The 17,055-nt window shown below is 33.6% G+C and overlaps 4 protein-coding genes and 1 long non-coding RNA gene across 5 annotated transcripts; 2 read left to right on the top strand and 3 right to left on the bottom strand.

Annotated features, from left to right (window-relative positions):
• Positions 1-474: 474 nt before the first annotated feature.
• CCB3 (cofactor assembly, complex C (B6F)) lies at positions 475-1,212 on the bottom strand. The gene has a single exon (XM_012975674.2). It carries the CDS (start codon positions 1,127-1,129, stop codon positions 554-556), a length of 576 nt encoding a protein of 191 aa, XP_012831128.2. The 5' UTR covers positions 1,130-1,212; the 3' UTR covers positions 475-553.
• A 1,332-nt stretch (positions 1,213-2,544) lies between these two features.
• On the top strand, positions 2,545-3,051 carry LOC148767849 (pectinesterase inhibitor-like). Its single transcript, XM_088823352.1, has one exon. It carries the CDS (start codon positions 2,545-2,547, stop codon positions 3,049-3,051), a length of 507 nt encoding a protein of 168 aa, XP_088679478.1.
• Positions 3,052-6,300: 3,249 nt separating this feature from the next.
• On the bottom strand, positions 6,301-6,807 carry LOC105952139 (pectinesterase inhibitor). Its single transcript, XM_012975655.2, has one exon. The coding sequence runs from the start codon at positions 6,805-6,807 to the stop codon at positions 6,301-6,303; it is 507 nt and encodes a 168-aa protein (XP_012831109.2).
• Positions 6,808-7,732: 925 nt separating this feature from the next.
• Positions 7,733-8,329, top strand: LOC148767850 (uncharacterized). The gene is made up of 2 exons (XR_016033555.1): positions 7,733-7,873; positions 7,969-8,329. It is a non-coding gene; the product is annotated as an uncharacterized LOC148767850 (long non-coding RNA).
• A 1,936-nt stretch (positions 8,330-10,265) lies between these two features.
• On the bottom strand, positions 10,266-10,780 carry LOC148767851 (uncharacterized). Its single transcript, XM_088823354.1, has 2 exons — positions 10,411-10,780; positions 10,266-10,303 (listed from the first exon to the last, which is right to left on the bottom strand). Exons 1-2 carry the CDS (start codon positions 10,778-10,780, stop codon positions 10,266-10,268), a joined length of 408 nt encoding a protein of 135 aa, XP_088679480.1.
• Positions 10,781-17,055: the final 6,275 nt, after the last annotated feature.

A 17,055-nucleotide genomic window follows, 5' to 3' on the forward strand; every position in this document is an offset into this window, starting at 1 on the left:
GCTTTGAAAGAACGATCTCGAATCAAATACGAAATAGATTTACTTCTTATATTATTATGGTATAAAGTTTACGAGTGATTAATGCATGTTCGTTCAATCTTGTTTGTAATTTTATCGTGCTTTCAAATTTGTATTTTTCTTTCAATAAGCAATCAAGTCGAATATGAATCGAGTTCGGTTAGCTTTTCGAACGGAAAAAAAAAGTGTTCTATTTTTGTTCGTTATATTAACAAATCGAGCTTAAATAGCCCAAACGAGCTTTTAAAGAACGATCTCGAACCAAATACAAAATCGATTGGTCTAATTTCAGCACTATCAAGTCGAATACGAATCAAGTTCGATTAGCTTATCGAACGAAAAAAAAAGTGTTCTTTTTTTGTTCGTCATATTAACAAATCGAGCATAAATAGCTTTTAAAGAACGATCTCGAATCAAATACGAAATAGATTGGTATAATTTCGTATAAAATCGAAATAAAATAAAATATATCCCTTTTTTTTTTAGAAATAAAATCGAAATATATATCCAAAATATAACAAATAAAAAATGAAAGCTAAACTTTCTGCTGAGAAAGAAGAACAAGGAGACCCTGTGGGCCCACAAGGATTTCATTCATAAAACTGAGCAACCCAAACCAGACCACCGGCGTTACGTCAACTCCGGCCAACGGCGGAATCACCTTCCTCGTCTGAACCAGCAGCGGCTCCGTCGGCGCGTAGGCCAGCACGTACGGGAACTCTTCCAGCGGCAGCTTAGGGTACCATGACATCACTATCCTCGCTATGAACAAAAACCCAAATCCAGACAAAAATGGCCCTAATAACCCTATCGCCACCTTCGCCGTCGCCGGATCCAAATCGGCCAGAACCAGATTCTCCAGCAATCTCGATTGCGGAATCGCCGCGGTTATTGCGTCGAGCGGCGCGTTGATTGAAGATGTGGATGAGAGAGAAACTGGGATTTCTGAAGAACAGTGCGCTCTGCAAATGTGGTTGTTTCTAGGGTTTCTGGATTTGTGGGTAGAGAGATGAGGAGATGAATTTTGATGATCTTTGTTGGTTTGATTCCTTGGTTTTGAAGGCAGCCATGAAATTGAAATCCCCACTATTGGAGCTGAGATATTAGACATTATCTACACCAGTTTCTCTCTCTTCTTTCTCTCTCTAAATGGGATGAAATAAAATGTTTGTTATTTGGGAGTATTACAGTAATTTACTATTTCTTGTGGGGTAATAGTGCAAATATGTATAACTCCGTACTTTCGGTGAGTGGTGTGCAATTTTTCACAATTTAAGCGGCGTTTTCACAATTTTTATTTTAGTGATTTGAAGTGAGAATACAATGAAGGGGCAGGTCTACGGAACGGGTATAACAAAATCCATTCCGCCGTACTCGGTATAAGTTTTTGCATTAATCTTCATATTCGTTCCATATTTTTACGGGGTGGGTATTCCCTATTATTTTTGGGGTGGGTCGGAAAGGGTATCGGTAGGGTAGGTCAAATTGCCATCCCTAAGCTGAACCTGAGATACTTATTCAATTTGGTCTTAGAGTCAGACCAAATGAATTGTCATAAGTTCGAATAGGCGCGCCACTTTTAAGTTTAAGTCTTCAAATAGAATACACCTGGACTTATGAAATATATTAATCATTAAATAATATATTTCACCAACAGCTTAATCTTTCGTGACCTCAATTTCCACTCCTACTACCAATATAATGTGTGATAAAGTCGAGAGAGAGATACAAATTGGTCCGATCCAATTGAACAGACCGGCCTAAGTGGCGAATAGTAATAGTGAAACTCGATCGAAGCCTGGAAAAAGGAGGTCCGGCTCGGAGTTTTATAAATCTAACCTATATATATATATATATATATATATATATATATATCATACCTTTTTTTACATACATAAATTCGAAATATCTTTATACGTACATGTATATAAAAAATCTTTAATTTCGAAGCACTTCTCGAGGTGCGTTCCTTTAAGAAATACGTGTCATTCTGGTACATTGTTGCGAATATATTAAGAAAGTTAATAAATAATCGTGAATTTAGAAGAAAACATACAATGTGAGATGTGACTAAAATGTTACTTCTGGTAATTCTTTTCCAACTAATATATAGTGGAATTCTAATGTTACAGAAAATATTGACCAAGAATAAAATCTCGAAAACGATTGTTAATTTGAAACAGGTGGAGTATATCTTTACTATAAATGTCAATGATTTCTCAACATGTAATCAAAAAAAGAATTCAAAATTAGTATTAGTATGCAGTTAAAATCAAAATCAGAACAACAAAATCAACATATAATAATTTTCTATAATTGTTTTGAATCCGAATAGGAAAAAAAATCAGGTGAAATAAATTTCTAAATCAGCAAAATTGGATTTGAATTTTTATACATACATACATACATACATACGTTGACATAAACTTGTATAAATTCACACGAATACCCTAGAAAAAAAATACATTCGACCAAAAAAAATAAAAAAAAAAGAAAAAAAGAGAGAAAAAAGAGTTGCTATATACAATGGCTACTTTCTTCTCTCTCTGCATTCTTTTCCTCATCTCCGGCAATCTCTTCCTACAAACAAACGCCGCCGCGATGGACGATATCTGCCGCCAAACCCGAAACCCATCGCTCTGCGTAGCTGCAATGAAAACCGACCCACGCAGCCGCAAGGCACCGCTCCGGCAGCTGGCGCAAATCACCATCGACACGGCGGAGTACACCGCCGGGCAAACCAAAATCAAGATCCACGGCTACGTAATGTCGGTGAAGAATCCCCGAGTCAGGAACTTGTACAGCCAGTGTGAGGATTTCTATCTCGACGCGTTGGCCGCGCTCGACATCGCGCCGGAGGATCTGCAGCGACGGCGGTACGTGGATCTGGACATGCAGATGGGGCTCGCCCGCCGCGCCGTCGACCGGTGCGAGAAGGCGTTCCTGCAGAAATCGCCGTTCCGAAAGGAGAACGAGTTTGTGGGGATTCTGGCCGATGCCGTTGCAATTATGGCGAGAACTCTCTCTCGCTGATTTTGCTAGCGTTTCAAAAGTGAAAATAATGATTACTTTTTTAATGCTATGTCAATAAAAATTATAACATAATTTATTAGTGATATCGGTAGCACAGGACATTCATATTTATACAAATTTAATAATATAAATTCATTCCTAGTAAAATATATATGAACCTACTTGTTATAATATGAAATTAATCACTAAATAAAGGGTAAATTACAATCATCCACTAAGGTATGTTAAATTACGAAAAAATCATTCATGTTTAGATAATTATAACAATCCCTCAAATATAAATCTGCTTACACGTCCACCTTTATGATGTCAAATGCAATATAATCTTCCAAATTTTGTGGAATGGTCTCTAATTTGTACTCTTTTTTTGAAAAATTGCAGTTTCTGGTGCACCACAATCTGATACATACAAGCAAAAAAACACATAATAATTCGCCGTTCGAGAGTGGGGATAAACTCGCGGGGATCCTTGCTGACGCCATGGTTTTGATTGCTGACGCACTCATGTCACATTGATTCAGTTTAATATTAATCTCTAGCACACTAATATTAACACAATAAAAGTCATTATTATTGTGTAATAGAGTTATATTAATATGTTGTGACTTGTGCGTTCAACAAAGGTATTTTAACGCCTCAACTCCGTCACCGTCGCCTCGGATCGCCTCCGCCTGCTTCTTGTAGTCGTCGGCGTAGTTGCCTTGGCTTTGATGCATGTCAGTAATCATCACCCGAGGCACGAGTCGGTATGGTAATAAAAAGTCGTGCACTTCAAGTAGATGTTTTTCAAATTGCGGACAAATCGGCCTTCGATATCGAGTGCGGTTTGGCCGGCGGCGGTCTAGCCCACGTCGACGGCGACCGACGACGCCAACAACATCATGTCGGCGGTGGCGCTCCTCCCGTCTGACGTCGGCCGCGAAACCTTGTAGGCACAAGGTTGGATCTTTGGTTTGGTTGCAAATACTATCCATCCCCTTACATACACTGACCACATGCATAATTGTTTCATTCGTAACACCACACCGAATACATGCATCACTATTACTAACTCTTCTCCGATATAATTCATGCGTTGTTGGTAAAATTCCATTACACGTCCGCCGCACAAAAATTCGAACTTTTGGGGGAAGTTTCATATTCCAAATAAGACTCCATTGTTTTCTCTCCACTCCACTTCCAGAACATGATTTGACACGATGACTAGCTGCAAATGTATTATGGTAACATGATTTGACATCAAAATTCCCATTCCGGTAGTAGTGCCAGACATAACGATCTTCCGCTTCAAAATTACCTATCGGAATTCGCCAAATCCTCTCCTTATCAACTTGCCAAAACACTTCGTTTATAATATTTTCATTCCACACTTTCATGCGATAATCCACAAGGTCCGACACTTTATCCGGGAAAGATGTGTGAATAGGGCCCTTTGTAATAATTTTGAAGGCTCCATCTGTGTGGAGCCAGCCAGGCATGTCCCCATATTGCCGTAGACTTACCATTGCCGATTCTTTTCCTTAAACCATTTTCCAGAAAAGGTCTAGCATGGAGTATACTCCGCCAAATTGAGGAAGGTCGCACCCCTAGGTCTGCTTTCAGAAATTCTGTTGTTGGATAATAACGAGCTTTAAGAAGTCTCGCCGCTAATGAGTCGGGGCACATAAGGAAACGCCATCCTTGTTTAGCTAGAAGTGCCAAGTTGAAACTCTTTAGATCCCTAAATCCCATTCCTCCAGCGTTTTTTGGGGCACATAGTCGACTCCATGAGATCCAGTTCATCTTATTATTAGTACTCCCATCACCCTACCAGAATCGCCTGATTGCCATTTCAATATCTCTAATCAGCGTACTGGGCAGAACAAAACAACCCATTAAATATGTCGGAATGGATTGGAGAACGACTTTAATAAGAACCTCTTTTCCCGCTTTTGACAACTGTTTTTCACCCCAACCTTTGATTCTAGTCCATACCCTATCCCGAAGGAAACTAAAAATTTCCTTTTTTGAACGACCAACCATTGCCGGCATTCCTAAGTACTTGTCATGAGCCTCGACAATTTTAAAGCCAAGGATATGCTGAATGGAATGCTTCAAATCCTCCGAAGTTCCTGGGCTGAAATTCATAGAGGATTTATCAACATTAATTATCTGACCTGATATTCTAGCATACCTTTCCAACACATATTTCAGACTAGCTGCTGCATTCTAGGATTTTTCGCTTTAGGAATGAGCACAATGTGGGTGAAGTTAAGATTTTCAGATTATTATTATCATTATTATTTTCCAGCCTATTTTTTCTAATAAAAAATATGCTTCATTTATTTAATGATTGAAAATTAAGTTTTTATAATTTTTTTAATGAGTTTGTATTATTAAATTCGTATAAATGTTAATGTTGTTTTTGATATCACTAATAAATTTTATTATAATTGTAATTATCATGTATTAAATTAATCATTATTTTCATCTGAAATGTATCCCTGTATCGCCACTAAGGAAAACGCTAGCATATAGTAATAATGATAAATTATATTTCTCAATAATATCTTATTAATAAAAGTAAGGTTGCTCCTATAATTGTCATTAATTTATTTAATTAATTTTATTTTTTTATTATATTTAATTATATCAAGTTTAATAAAGTATCCTGACTTTTTGGTTCCAAATCTACCTATCTTTTCCAACTAAATTGTATTTTACTTAATATTAATTTTATGGAAAAATTATTTAATTGTTTAGAAAAACATTTAGTTCTTATCTTATTAATAAAAGTAAAGTTGCTCCTAACAAATTTTTAAGATTTAAAGGCATCATTGATGTAAGTAAATTTATTGAAGCCTTTTATGGATGATAAATAAGAAGATTCGTCAAACTTCTACATTGACTGAGATAAGATAAATATAAAACTATATTTCATCAAAAACATAAAATTAAATTAATAAATATTGTAAAAATCATTTATGGATGGGAGATTATCTTCGATGCATATAACAAAACATCAAAATGAATTGAAACTTCAGTTTTGTCGTTTAAATTAAACTTTACTTTATATTAATTTTAATTCAATTTCGTGCATCGCCGGGCCAAAAATCTAGTATAAAAGAAAGAAAGGTTGTGCCAACCCTATAAAACCCTAAGGAAATTTTAATAGATTTGTTTCCTTTTTGCATGGCAAGAGAAGAATTGCTTAGTTCTTAATATAATAAAAAAAATAAAAAAAAAAATAAACAAAATAATAATTAGCAATCAGTGGGAGAGAGTTGTAGCCATAATTGCAACGGCATCAGCCAGAATCCCAACAAAGTCGTTCTCCTTTCTGAACGGCGATGCCTGCATGAACGCCGCCTCGCACCGGTCAACGCCGCTGCGGGCGAGCCCCATCTTCGTCTTCAGATCAACATACCGGCGCTGCTGCAGAGCCTCCGGCGCGATGTCGAGTGCGGCCAACGCGTCGACATAGAAATCCTCGCACTGGATGTACAAGTTCCTGTTTCCGGGATTCTTCTCCGACATTACGAAGCCGTGGATTTTGATTTTGGTTTGCCCGGCGGTGTACTCCGCCGTGTCGATGGTGATTTGCGCCAGCTGCGGGAGCGCCGCCGTGCGGCTGCGCGGGTCGGTATTCATAGCTGCTATGCAGAGAGACGGGTTTTTGGTTTGGCGGCAGATATCGTCCATCGCGGCGGCGTTTGTTTGTAGGAAGAGATTGCCGGAGATGAGAAAAACAATGCAAAGAGAGAAGAATGTAGCCATTATAGCACTCTTTTTTTCTTTTTCCTTTATTTTTTATTTTTTGGTCGAATGTATTTTTTTTAGGGTATTCGTGTGAATTTATACAAAATTATGTGAATGTATGTATAAATTTTCAAATCCAATTTTGTGATCTAGAAATTTATTTCACAGGATTTTTTTTCCTATTGGGATTAAAACAATTAAAGAAAATTATTATATATATATCGATTTTGTTATTCTGATTTTGGTTTTAACTGCATACCATGCCAAGAGTAATTTGGAATTATTTTTTTTAATTACATGTTGAGAAATCATTGACACTTATATTAAAGATATACTCCACATGTTCCAAATTAACAATCGTTTTCCAGAAATTATATTTTTTCTTATTCCATATTATCTGTAATATTAGAATTCCACTATGTATTAATTACCATTTTCTCATTTCTCGAATGGGGAAATATGCAATACCCCCCTCAAATGGAAAATATTATGAGTAAAACCCATTTGACTTTTAAGACTTTTGCACAAACCCAAAATCCAATCTTAATTAGTGAAACCCCCTCAACAAATGTGATAAGCCGAAACTACCCTTATAGGTAGGTTTTTTTTTAAATAATTGCAATATTTATTTTCCATAACCTCTCACGTGATTATAGGATTACATTAATTCTCTCTTTAAATCTCCATATTTCTCTCTTTCGTTATCTCTCTCCTCTCGTTCTCTCACAAAATTTTCGTTCTCTCATCTTATTCTCTCACAATTTTTTTTTCACGCTCCTTCCTCTCTCTCTCTCTCTCTCTCTCTCTCTCTCTCTCTCTCTCTCTCTCTCTCTCTCTCTCTCTCTCTCTATATATATATATATATATATATATATATATATATATATATATATATATATATATATATATATATATATATATATATATAAACACAATTCATCTCTGTAATTTAAAATTCTTTTGTAATTGTATGTGTTCTCTTGAATCTTTGAAGATTGTTGGAAGAATTGTTAGTCTTTGATTCAGTTACAACAGCGGCATGTAATTTGAGAACCTTTGATAAAATTCTTCAAATGCGCTAACTGTAAGTTGTTCGTCGTTTTAATTTCTTGTTTGATGCCTTTGGTTTTAATATGTATTCTCATGATTTAAGATTCATACTTTGTTTATGTTTCTCAGGTGAAGTACTCAAGAGAGCCCGACAATATTGCCAAATGTAATTCATTGTTCTTCTTAATTGCATTTTATTTGTTCTAGATGCAAGCCACTGGCCAGAGCCGCCATTTAGGGTTACGCGTTTCCTCCTCCCAACCCCATAAATACCCCAAACACTCTTGCCTCCGCCACCTTACAACTAACCCATACCAAATTGATGCAAATAAAACAACGCCGACGAGATTTGAGGAACCCGTAGCGCAATTAGGAGTGTAGTCACATTGTAGTCACATTGTAGTCACATTGTAGTCACGTTGGAGTCACATTGGACTCACTGTTATTGAATAAATACATACTTAATATGACTACAGTCATGGTTAATTCATATTTTTTTTCTCGAATTAATTGTCGAAAAACAGACTAAAGTTTTTTTAATTTGGTAAACATGAGGTATTTAAAGTTGAAAATGCAAAAACCGACAAAATAAAGAAAGAATATGACTACAATTGATATAGTCACATACAGTCATATTAGATTATAGTCATATTCAACTATAGTCATATTCAACGTAATAAACTTGTCTGGGGAAAAATTCAATTTTTTATTTAACATTTTTGTAAGAAAATATTAAAAAAAATAATAAAAAAATAAAAAATAAAAATTGTACTCTGCAAAGCTTTTAATTAGTGGGTTTTGATTTGTACGTGATCAAGCATATTTTTATTCTTTTTAATTTGTTGGCTGATTTTAAGGAGATGTGATATTGTGCTGATTTTTTTTTATTTTCTTCTTTAATTAATTGGCAGAATTTAAGGAATTCGAATATTAAGTGTTGGAAAAAAATCACTATTATTTAGGCATTATTTAAGGAAACAAGAACCGTGCAATTATTGTGTAGGAGATTGTATAATTTTAGAAGGGTAGTATTGGAATTAATATTTATAGGGGGTTATCACAAAGAAAGATTTGAGGGTTGGATATATCACCATTTATTATTCATCCAAGGGGTTTATTGCTAAAGACCCCTTCTCGAATACACTTTGTCCTCCACTTAATGCAACTTTTCGATAAAAATCATGCCCTTCTGGGAAAGCCGCGTCAAAATTAACCTTGTATATGTTCCCGGATGAGGAGGGACCAACTTGTATCTCTCTCTCTCCTTTATCACACATTATATTGGTATTAGGAGTGATATTGAGGTTATTGTTACTAAAAGTTTAAGTTGTTAGTAAAATGTATTATTTAATATTAATATTTTTAATAAGTTCATGTGCATTATATTTAAATTCTTGCACTTAAAACTTAAAAGTGGGATGATATTAGAACTTAGGGGATAATTACAGTTTAGGTCTCCCAAGTTTGCACTTTTTTTATTTTTGGTTATCCATTTACCGCCGTTAATAAAATACACATTGTTGTCACATTTTAACAGATTTAGTCACTCCGTCTGTTTGACCGTCAAGAAATAACGGTCAACTGTTGAATTAGGGCTGAAGTTGGGATTTTTCATTGAGAAAATTGCACTCAGACCCCTGCATTCTTTTAAAATATTCTAAAAACCCCTAAAATAGTATTCAACCCTAATTTAACCACAATTTCATCATTTAATCAATTTTTTGACAAACGACCCCGATTTTTACCACCATACCGCCGTTGATTTTTTTTAACCTTTTGTTTCAGCATTGATTTTTTTTAAATACTCTTTTTAACGCCCTTTACCGACATTGTATTCTCGGTTAACAATGTTGACTTTTTTTATTTTTTTTGAACTTTTTCCTGTGACGTTTTTTTTCCTGATCAACATAATATTATTATTGTATAACACAATAACAATACTATATTTATATCTAGTATCGTAATATTAAACTTCAAATTTATAACAAAGTTTTTATCTAAAATTTCAATTTCCGATACAACTTTGGTATCTGAAAATAATTTCGATAATTCTGATTTTTTCCAAAATATTTTATTAAATTATTATATTATATTTTATTTCACATATGGTATATAATTTTCACAAGTGAGACAAAAGAGATAATTATTTTGTGATTTTTTTTTTGTTTCTTGAAATTTCCAAAAATTGCAATTAAATTCCAAATATCTCCAATTAAAATTTTGAAATTTATTCCAATTGTGATTCTTATTGGAATATCCAAAATTTCTGATTTTTCGATAGTTTCGTAAATGGAAAAGATTTTTCCAAAAAAAAAAAAAAATATTGGAATTGGAATTGGAATTGAAAGTGTTATTTCATTTCCACCCAATATATCCTTATTCCTATCCGATCATCTGAATTTTTCTTTTTAAGAACAAACATTTATTCAAACGTAAACCGCCAAATCATTAGGAAGCAAAACACCTTTCGTACAATGAGAAAAATGTCTCGTGACAAATAAGTGAACTAAAATATTATCCTTACGTCTAATGAATGAGAAAAAGCAACTACAAAAGATTGAAAAAAAAAACAATCGTCAAGATAAACTCCATAAGAAGCGTATGACACCTCACCAAGATTGAGGGTGTCGTTGATAACTTCTAAGCAATCACCTTCGATGACAACAGAGGTCCATCTTTTTGAAATCGCGAATTTCATCGCCAATTGCATCGCCTCTAGCACTGCTCGAGCTTCACACTCTGTTGGAGATCGGCGACCTAGAAGCTTCGTAACTGCCCAAGCAAGACACGAACCGCTATGGTCCCTAGCCACCAAGGAAACTGTGTGGAATGACTTACCTTGTGGGAGGGCCGCGTCAACATTAAGTTTAATACATCCTGGTTTTGGTGCAGCCCACACCGAGGAGAGACGAGCCTGATGAGTAGTGGAGAGTCGTTCCATGTGTTGCTGATAGTTTGCTGATAAGGAACGTCAAATTGGATTCAAATTGCTAAATAAATATTTAATTCGGAGAAGAGTTATTAATGGGCATTGGTGGAAATATCGAAAGAACTTGTGGAAAAATAAGGGTTTTCTACGAACTCAAATTGTATTTGAGTACGAAACGAACTCTATCTCAAGTGAAACGGCGCAAGGAACAAAACTCATCAGCAAAGCTCATAATTCACGTCAAATTTCAGCAATCCAAAGTCGTTTAGACTCCTAAAAGTTCGTTTTTACTATTTCAGGCAAGTTTTAGAAAAATAATATCAAATCATAGAAACATCGGATTAGGATTCCGTAAATTGGGTTATTCCCAAAATCACGAGACCTACTAGAATTAGACTCTAACTCGTTTTTGCCGTTTTTGGTAATTTTTTGTATTTTCTTAGTTTAATTAGGGTTTGCAGTTTTTTAGTAAAAATAGTTGCCTGAGGACTTTATTTTAAAAAGAATTTCGAATTTCAATAAAATATTTAGAGTTTTCTCTATTTTCTGGTGGATTCCAGAGTTTTCGGTGGATTCCCAATGTTATTTTGTTCTATAGGATTAATTCGTAGAAATTAATTCTTTACCGTGCTTCCGTTCTGCGTCAGCTGGTATCAGAGCGAGGTTTTTCCTGGTTAGATGGCGAAAGGTGCAAAACATGGAGACAACAACTACGTTGGCGATGACCGCGGGGTTGAAAAATTGCAAAATCTGCGGTTGATGCGCGGGGGATTTGCCCTTGACAACAACAACAGAAGGACTGAAGCTAGCATGATGATTGCCAACGGTGTAGCCCGAGGTGCATATGTTAGACACAATTATCATGGACTTGTTCAATTTCAATCAAGGTATGACGACTATTCAAAGGGGAGCGAAAACTCTGAGTTTGAAGAAAACTCGCCTATAAGCAGGCAAAAGGATCGTGATAAATATCGGGTAAGAGCTGAAATTCCTTCTTTTACTGGAAATTTTCTTGAAGTTGAGGATTTTATCGATTAGGTATCAGAAGTCGAAAGGTATTTTGAATTGATGGATATTTTGCCGAATAAGATAGTAAAATTGGTGAGGTGTGAGTTAAAGGGTAGTGCAGCCGCATGGTGGGATGGGATACAGTGGAAGAGAGCTAGACAAGAAAAAGTTCCAATCCAATCATGGAGGAGGATGAGAAAAATGTTGATGGATCGTTTTTTACCCCTAGATTATGAGCAACGTCTATTTCAACTATATCGTAATTGTTCACAAGGGAGTAGATATGTTAACAAGTATACTGCTGAGTTTATGAGACTAGCAAACTTAAATAACCTGCAATAATTCGAAAGTACGAAAATTTCACGGTACTTGACAGGATTGAATATTTCAATACGTCTTAGGATGGTGTGGCATACATTCTACACCCTTGAAGAGGCTCAAGAGTTAGCATGGAGGGAGGAATATTATGAGAAGCGAAATAGTTCTTCTAGAAAAACCGAAGATGTTCCACCCGTTGTCAAAGTTAAGGAGGTACAAGATACTTCATTCGTTATTCAAGTACCCAATTTGGTGGAGGATCATGGCGTAGGAGTTAACGAAGTTGAAGACGAAATTGTTGATGCGAAAATTAAAATTAGCGTAGCTATGATTAACGATGACATTAACAAAATCTTTAGTATTCTAGGTTCATTTTACATTCCTCCATCAATCCTTGTCGGGCCAAGGGATGGGGGCCCCGGGGGCGAGGGATTTCGCCTTATGGTGCAAGTATTCTACGTTCATGGGTCATATTTCTTTGGTCAATAAACTCATGCCTTTAATATGTATTATAAATAAAGAAAAATCTAATGTATATGACAAAATTACCTCAAACCCTTTACACTAAATTCTTAATTGTAACTCCAATTTAATCCATTTTGACCACAAAAATTCAATTTTGATTTTTTTTTTTAACTTTTTCTTTTTGAAATTATTTTTTGCCGCCGATAATTTTTCTTACGGTTTGTTTTTTTCGCCGCCGGTTTCCGGCGTTAAATTTTTCGATTTTATTTTCTGTCTGTTTTTTCCGCTGTCGGTTTCCCGTGGTGACCGCCGGTCTCCGGCGTTACTTTTTTTAGTAAACTTTTTTTTTCCGTAAAATTTATCCGATTTTTTACCCCGCCACTAAACATTGACCGTAGTTGTACAGTCATTAACAGTAACTATACTGTCACTGACAGCAAATTAACGTAATTATACAGTCGTTGAAAGTACATCCAGGTAATTGTACTATCGTTGACAGTACATTTATGTAATTGTATTGTCGTTGAAAGTACAATTAGTATCAGCGACATTATTATTATTTTTTTGCCTTTTTTTTATTTGTTTGATTTGTTGACAAGTCAACGTAATTATTTTACCGTAATATTACTGTCACCAACATTAATATTATTATTTTTTTAGATTTTTTGTTTTGTTCGAGTTGTTGACAGAGTAACGTAATAATATTACTATCTACTAGTATAATATTACTATAAACACAATAATATTACTGTGGTCAAAAGAATTAATATTGATGTGGTTGATGGTAATATTACTGTCAACCACATCAATATTAATTCTTTTGTTTTTTTTTTATTATTATATTATTACGGTCGTAGACAGTAATATTACGGTCGAAAACAGAAAAATTGCAAGCCAAGACGATAAAATTAATTAATACAGTAAAATTACGGTCTCATACAGTAATATTATTGTCTCATTCAGTTAAATTATTGTTTTCGGCAGTTAAATTACTGTGTCAGACAGTAATTTATCAACCAAGACAGTAATATTAATTAAAATATTTTTTATAAGAAACAACAAAATTGCAAAAAAAAAAAGTCAATTAACTGTTAAATTATTGGTAGGGATAGTAATTTAACAACCAAAACAGTAATATTAATTGAAATAATATTTTCAAGAAAAAAAATCAACGCCGCAGACCAGCGGTTGACCTGCCGGAAAAAAAATTTAGAAAAAAAAAGGTTTTCAAAAACAAAAAAAAATCAATGGTGGCTGACCAGCGGTCTCTGGTGGTGGCGGGTCAAAATTGGTTAATTGGTGAAATTGTGCTAAATTGGGGTGTACATCATAATTGGAGTTGAATTGAGCTTCAAGAAATTGGAGATAATTTTGGTTATTTGAAAGACAAAAAAGTTTGATGTCCCTTTTTTAATTAAATGCCCTTGTCATGGGCATATATATATATATATATATATATATATATATATATATATATATGTATGGGCGAATGGCAAAAAGGTCTATCACATGGGACTTAAATGCATTTTGGTCCACAAAAAAAACAGTCTCTCAATTAAGCCCATCCACATATCTTTAGTCTAAAATACCCTCAATAATATAATTATTATCAAATCCACCCATTATGCTCTAACTTTCTTAATATTACACATTGACCCCGTATTTAAACAAATATATCACATTAACCCCCAAAACTTTTTTTTTGCAGAAAATAATTTTTTTCTGAAATATTTTTTTTCCGGCCAGATTCCGGCGTTGACCGCCGGTCTCCGGCGTTGACTTTTTTTTTTTTCTTAGAAAAAAAATATTTTAGTTAATATTAATGTTTTAGCTACTAAATTACTGTCTCAGACAGTAATATTACTGTTTGGGACAGTAATATTATGAATATTATTTTTCCGAACAGTAATATTATGAATATTATTTTTCCGAACAGTAATATTATTAATATTATTGTCTAAGACAGTTAAATTATTGTTGAAGACAGTAATTTAGCATGTAAGGCAGTACTATTAATTAAAATATTTTTTAAGAAAAAAAAATGAAAAAAAAAAGTAAATTAACAGTTAAATTACTGTCTCCGGCAGTTAAATAACTGCTGGAGACACTAATTTATCAAACGAATACAGTAATATTAATTAAAAATATTTTTTTAAGAATAAAAAAGTCAATTAACAGTTAAATCACTGTCTCCAACAGTTAAATAACTGCTGGAGACAGTAATTTAGCAAGATACAGTAACATTAATTCTAATATTTTTGAAGGAAAAAAAAAGTCAATTAACAGCTAAATTACTGTCTCCGGCAGTTAAATAACTGCCGTAGACAGTAATTTAGCAGCCAAGACAGTAATATTAATTAAAAAAATTAAGAAAAAACAAAATTATTTATAAAAAAAAAAAAAAAAAAGTCTACGCCGGAATCTGGCCGGAAAAAAAAAATTCAGAAAAAAAAAATTATTTTCTAAATAAAAAAAGTTTTATATTTGTTTAAATCCGGGGTCAATGTGTAATATTAAGGAAGTTAGAGCATAATGGGTGGAATTGATAAGAATTAGGGTTAAAGTTGGGGTCAAAATTGAAATTAGGGTTAAAATTGATTAATTGATGAAATTGGGCTAAATTGGGGTGTAAATCATGAAATTGGAGTTGAATTGAGTTTCAATGAATTGGGGATAATGTTGGTATATATAAAAGGATTTTCCTTATTTGCAAATAAGTTTGAATGTGTTGGATTTATTTGAAAGACAAAAAAATTGGATGTCCATCTTTTAATTAAGTGCCCTTGTCATGGGCTTATTTGCCATTACCCCTATATATATATATATATATATATATATATATATATATATATATATATATATATATATATATATATATATATATATATATATATATATATATATATATATATATATATATATATATATGTATACCAAATCTCGACTAGCACAGTTTTGATCCACTACCACTATATATTTTTAAATATTATTATTATTTTTATATTCTATTTTCGAGTGTATATTCTCTAATTCTTCTTTGTTCATTTCTTTAAGGGTATACAACCACCTTTGAGGTATGGTCGAATTACGAAAACTTCCCTCATTTTTGTGTAATTACAACCACCCTTCAACTATAAATTTTCTTATACGTCCACTCTTGCATTGTCAAATTTAGTGGAATTTTTTAGATTATATGGAATATTCTCAATTTTTTAACCGTTTTATTACATCCGAACTCCACATTTTGAAGCAAGATAACCATAAATGTTGTCTCATGCAATAATATTACTGTTTGGGACAGCAATCTTTATATATAAAAGAAAGGTTTTGCCCCGAAACCCTAATCCCATTTTTGTGAAATATTTGTAACCCTAAGGTTATTTTCGGTAAATTATAAATCAGTCATATTTCTTTCAAAAGTCACGGTCCTTTTCAGTTTTTTTTCCTTCTTATTTTCTCCTCATTTATAGCACACTTTGTCTCATCTTTCTCCTCCACTTTTATAGAACACATTTAGTACACGTTTCAAATTATTTGTATTTTATTTTATTTTTTTTCTTTTAAAAAATATCCTAACCGTCCACTACCAAAAAATTCGGAGCACTGATACACGATTGAAAGAGAAACTGAAAGCACTTTTTATCTCAACTCCATCACAAATTGTTATCCTATTTAAACTCAAATCACTCGGTTGAACACACAAAAATTCCATGCTTCTCTTTCTTCTCCATTAGGTATTTTCTCGAAGAAAAAAAAATCATCATAAGATGAAATTAAAATTTCAGGGGTTCATTTACCTTTTCCTTTCTCTCATTAATATTTCTCCGAAAGTTTAACTTCTAAAAACAGCCCAAATTCGAACACATATCAAGGTGACTGATTAGCGTTGAGCCTTACACGGTGTCGTTACTAGGTAACAAAACCATTTTTTATACGCCGGCGCGGCTATAAAAAAAATCAAAGTTTCGTTTTTACGCGTATAACATAAGGAACTTCATTGCATTATTTAAAGAATTGCTTTATTTTCTTCTTTATGTGTAATTTTTCTTTTAATTTCATTTAGGAATATGAAAGTCAACATCGATCGAGGCTCCTCAGTTATCCGCGCTCTCATTTGCGGCAAAATCCAATGATAATAAACAACCGCTCCTCGAATTCCCCTTCTGGTACTATATATGCAATGTATATGTATATACTTTCTGAATTAAACTTACTGTATTCCCCTATTGAATATACTTTCAGAATATACTCATTAGTCCCTCTCTTAAATATAATGCACCTTCCTGAGGATAAGTTGCTGGAGAATCTAATATACTACGGATATGTGAAATGTGATTTTATGCATGACTGAAAGTTTGTGCACTCCAAAAAATACTAATCAAAGTGGAGTTGAGATTTAATATGTTCTTTTTTTTTTTTTCTACATATAATGGTTCATTTATCATCTTAGGTTGTTATTACTGCAATGCTTCCTTTTTTTAATCACTTTTTTACAT

The sequence above is a fragment of the Erythranthe guttata genome, chromosome 9 (genome assembly GCF_056151865.1).
Source record: "Erythranthe guttata isolate IM_541 chromosome 9, IM_541, whole genome shotgun sequence".
Lineage (NCBI taxonomy): Eukaryota > Viridiplantae > Streptophyta > Magnoliopsida > Lamiales > Phrymaceae > Erythranthe > Erythranthe guttata.

Excerpts from the sequence above, each read along its gene's own strand:
- CCB3 (XM_012975674.2), bottom strand. The coding sequence starts at position 1,129 with ATGTCTAATATCTCAGCTCCAATAGTGGGGATTTCAATTTCATGGCTG.
- LOC148767849 (XM_088823352.1), top strand. The coding sequence starts at position 2,545 with ATGGCTACTTTCTTCTCTCTCTGCATTCTTTTCCTCATCTCCGGCAAT.
- LOC105952139 (XM_012975655.2), bottom strand. The coding sequence starts at position 6,807 with ATGGCTACATTCTTCTCTCTTTGCATTGTTTTTCTCATCTCCGGCAAT.
- LOC148767851 (XM_088823354.1), bottom strand. The coding sequence starts at position 10,780 with ATGGAACGACTCTCCACTACTCATCAGGCTCGTCTCTCCTCGGTGTGG. Across the intron at positions 10,304-10,410 it reads TGGAGTTTATCTTGACGATT|GTGTTTTGCTTCCTAATGAT; the intron begins GTTTTTTTTTTC and ends ATTGTACGAAAG.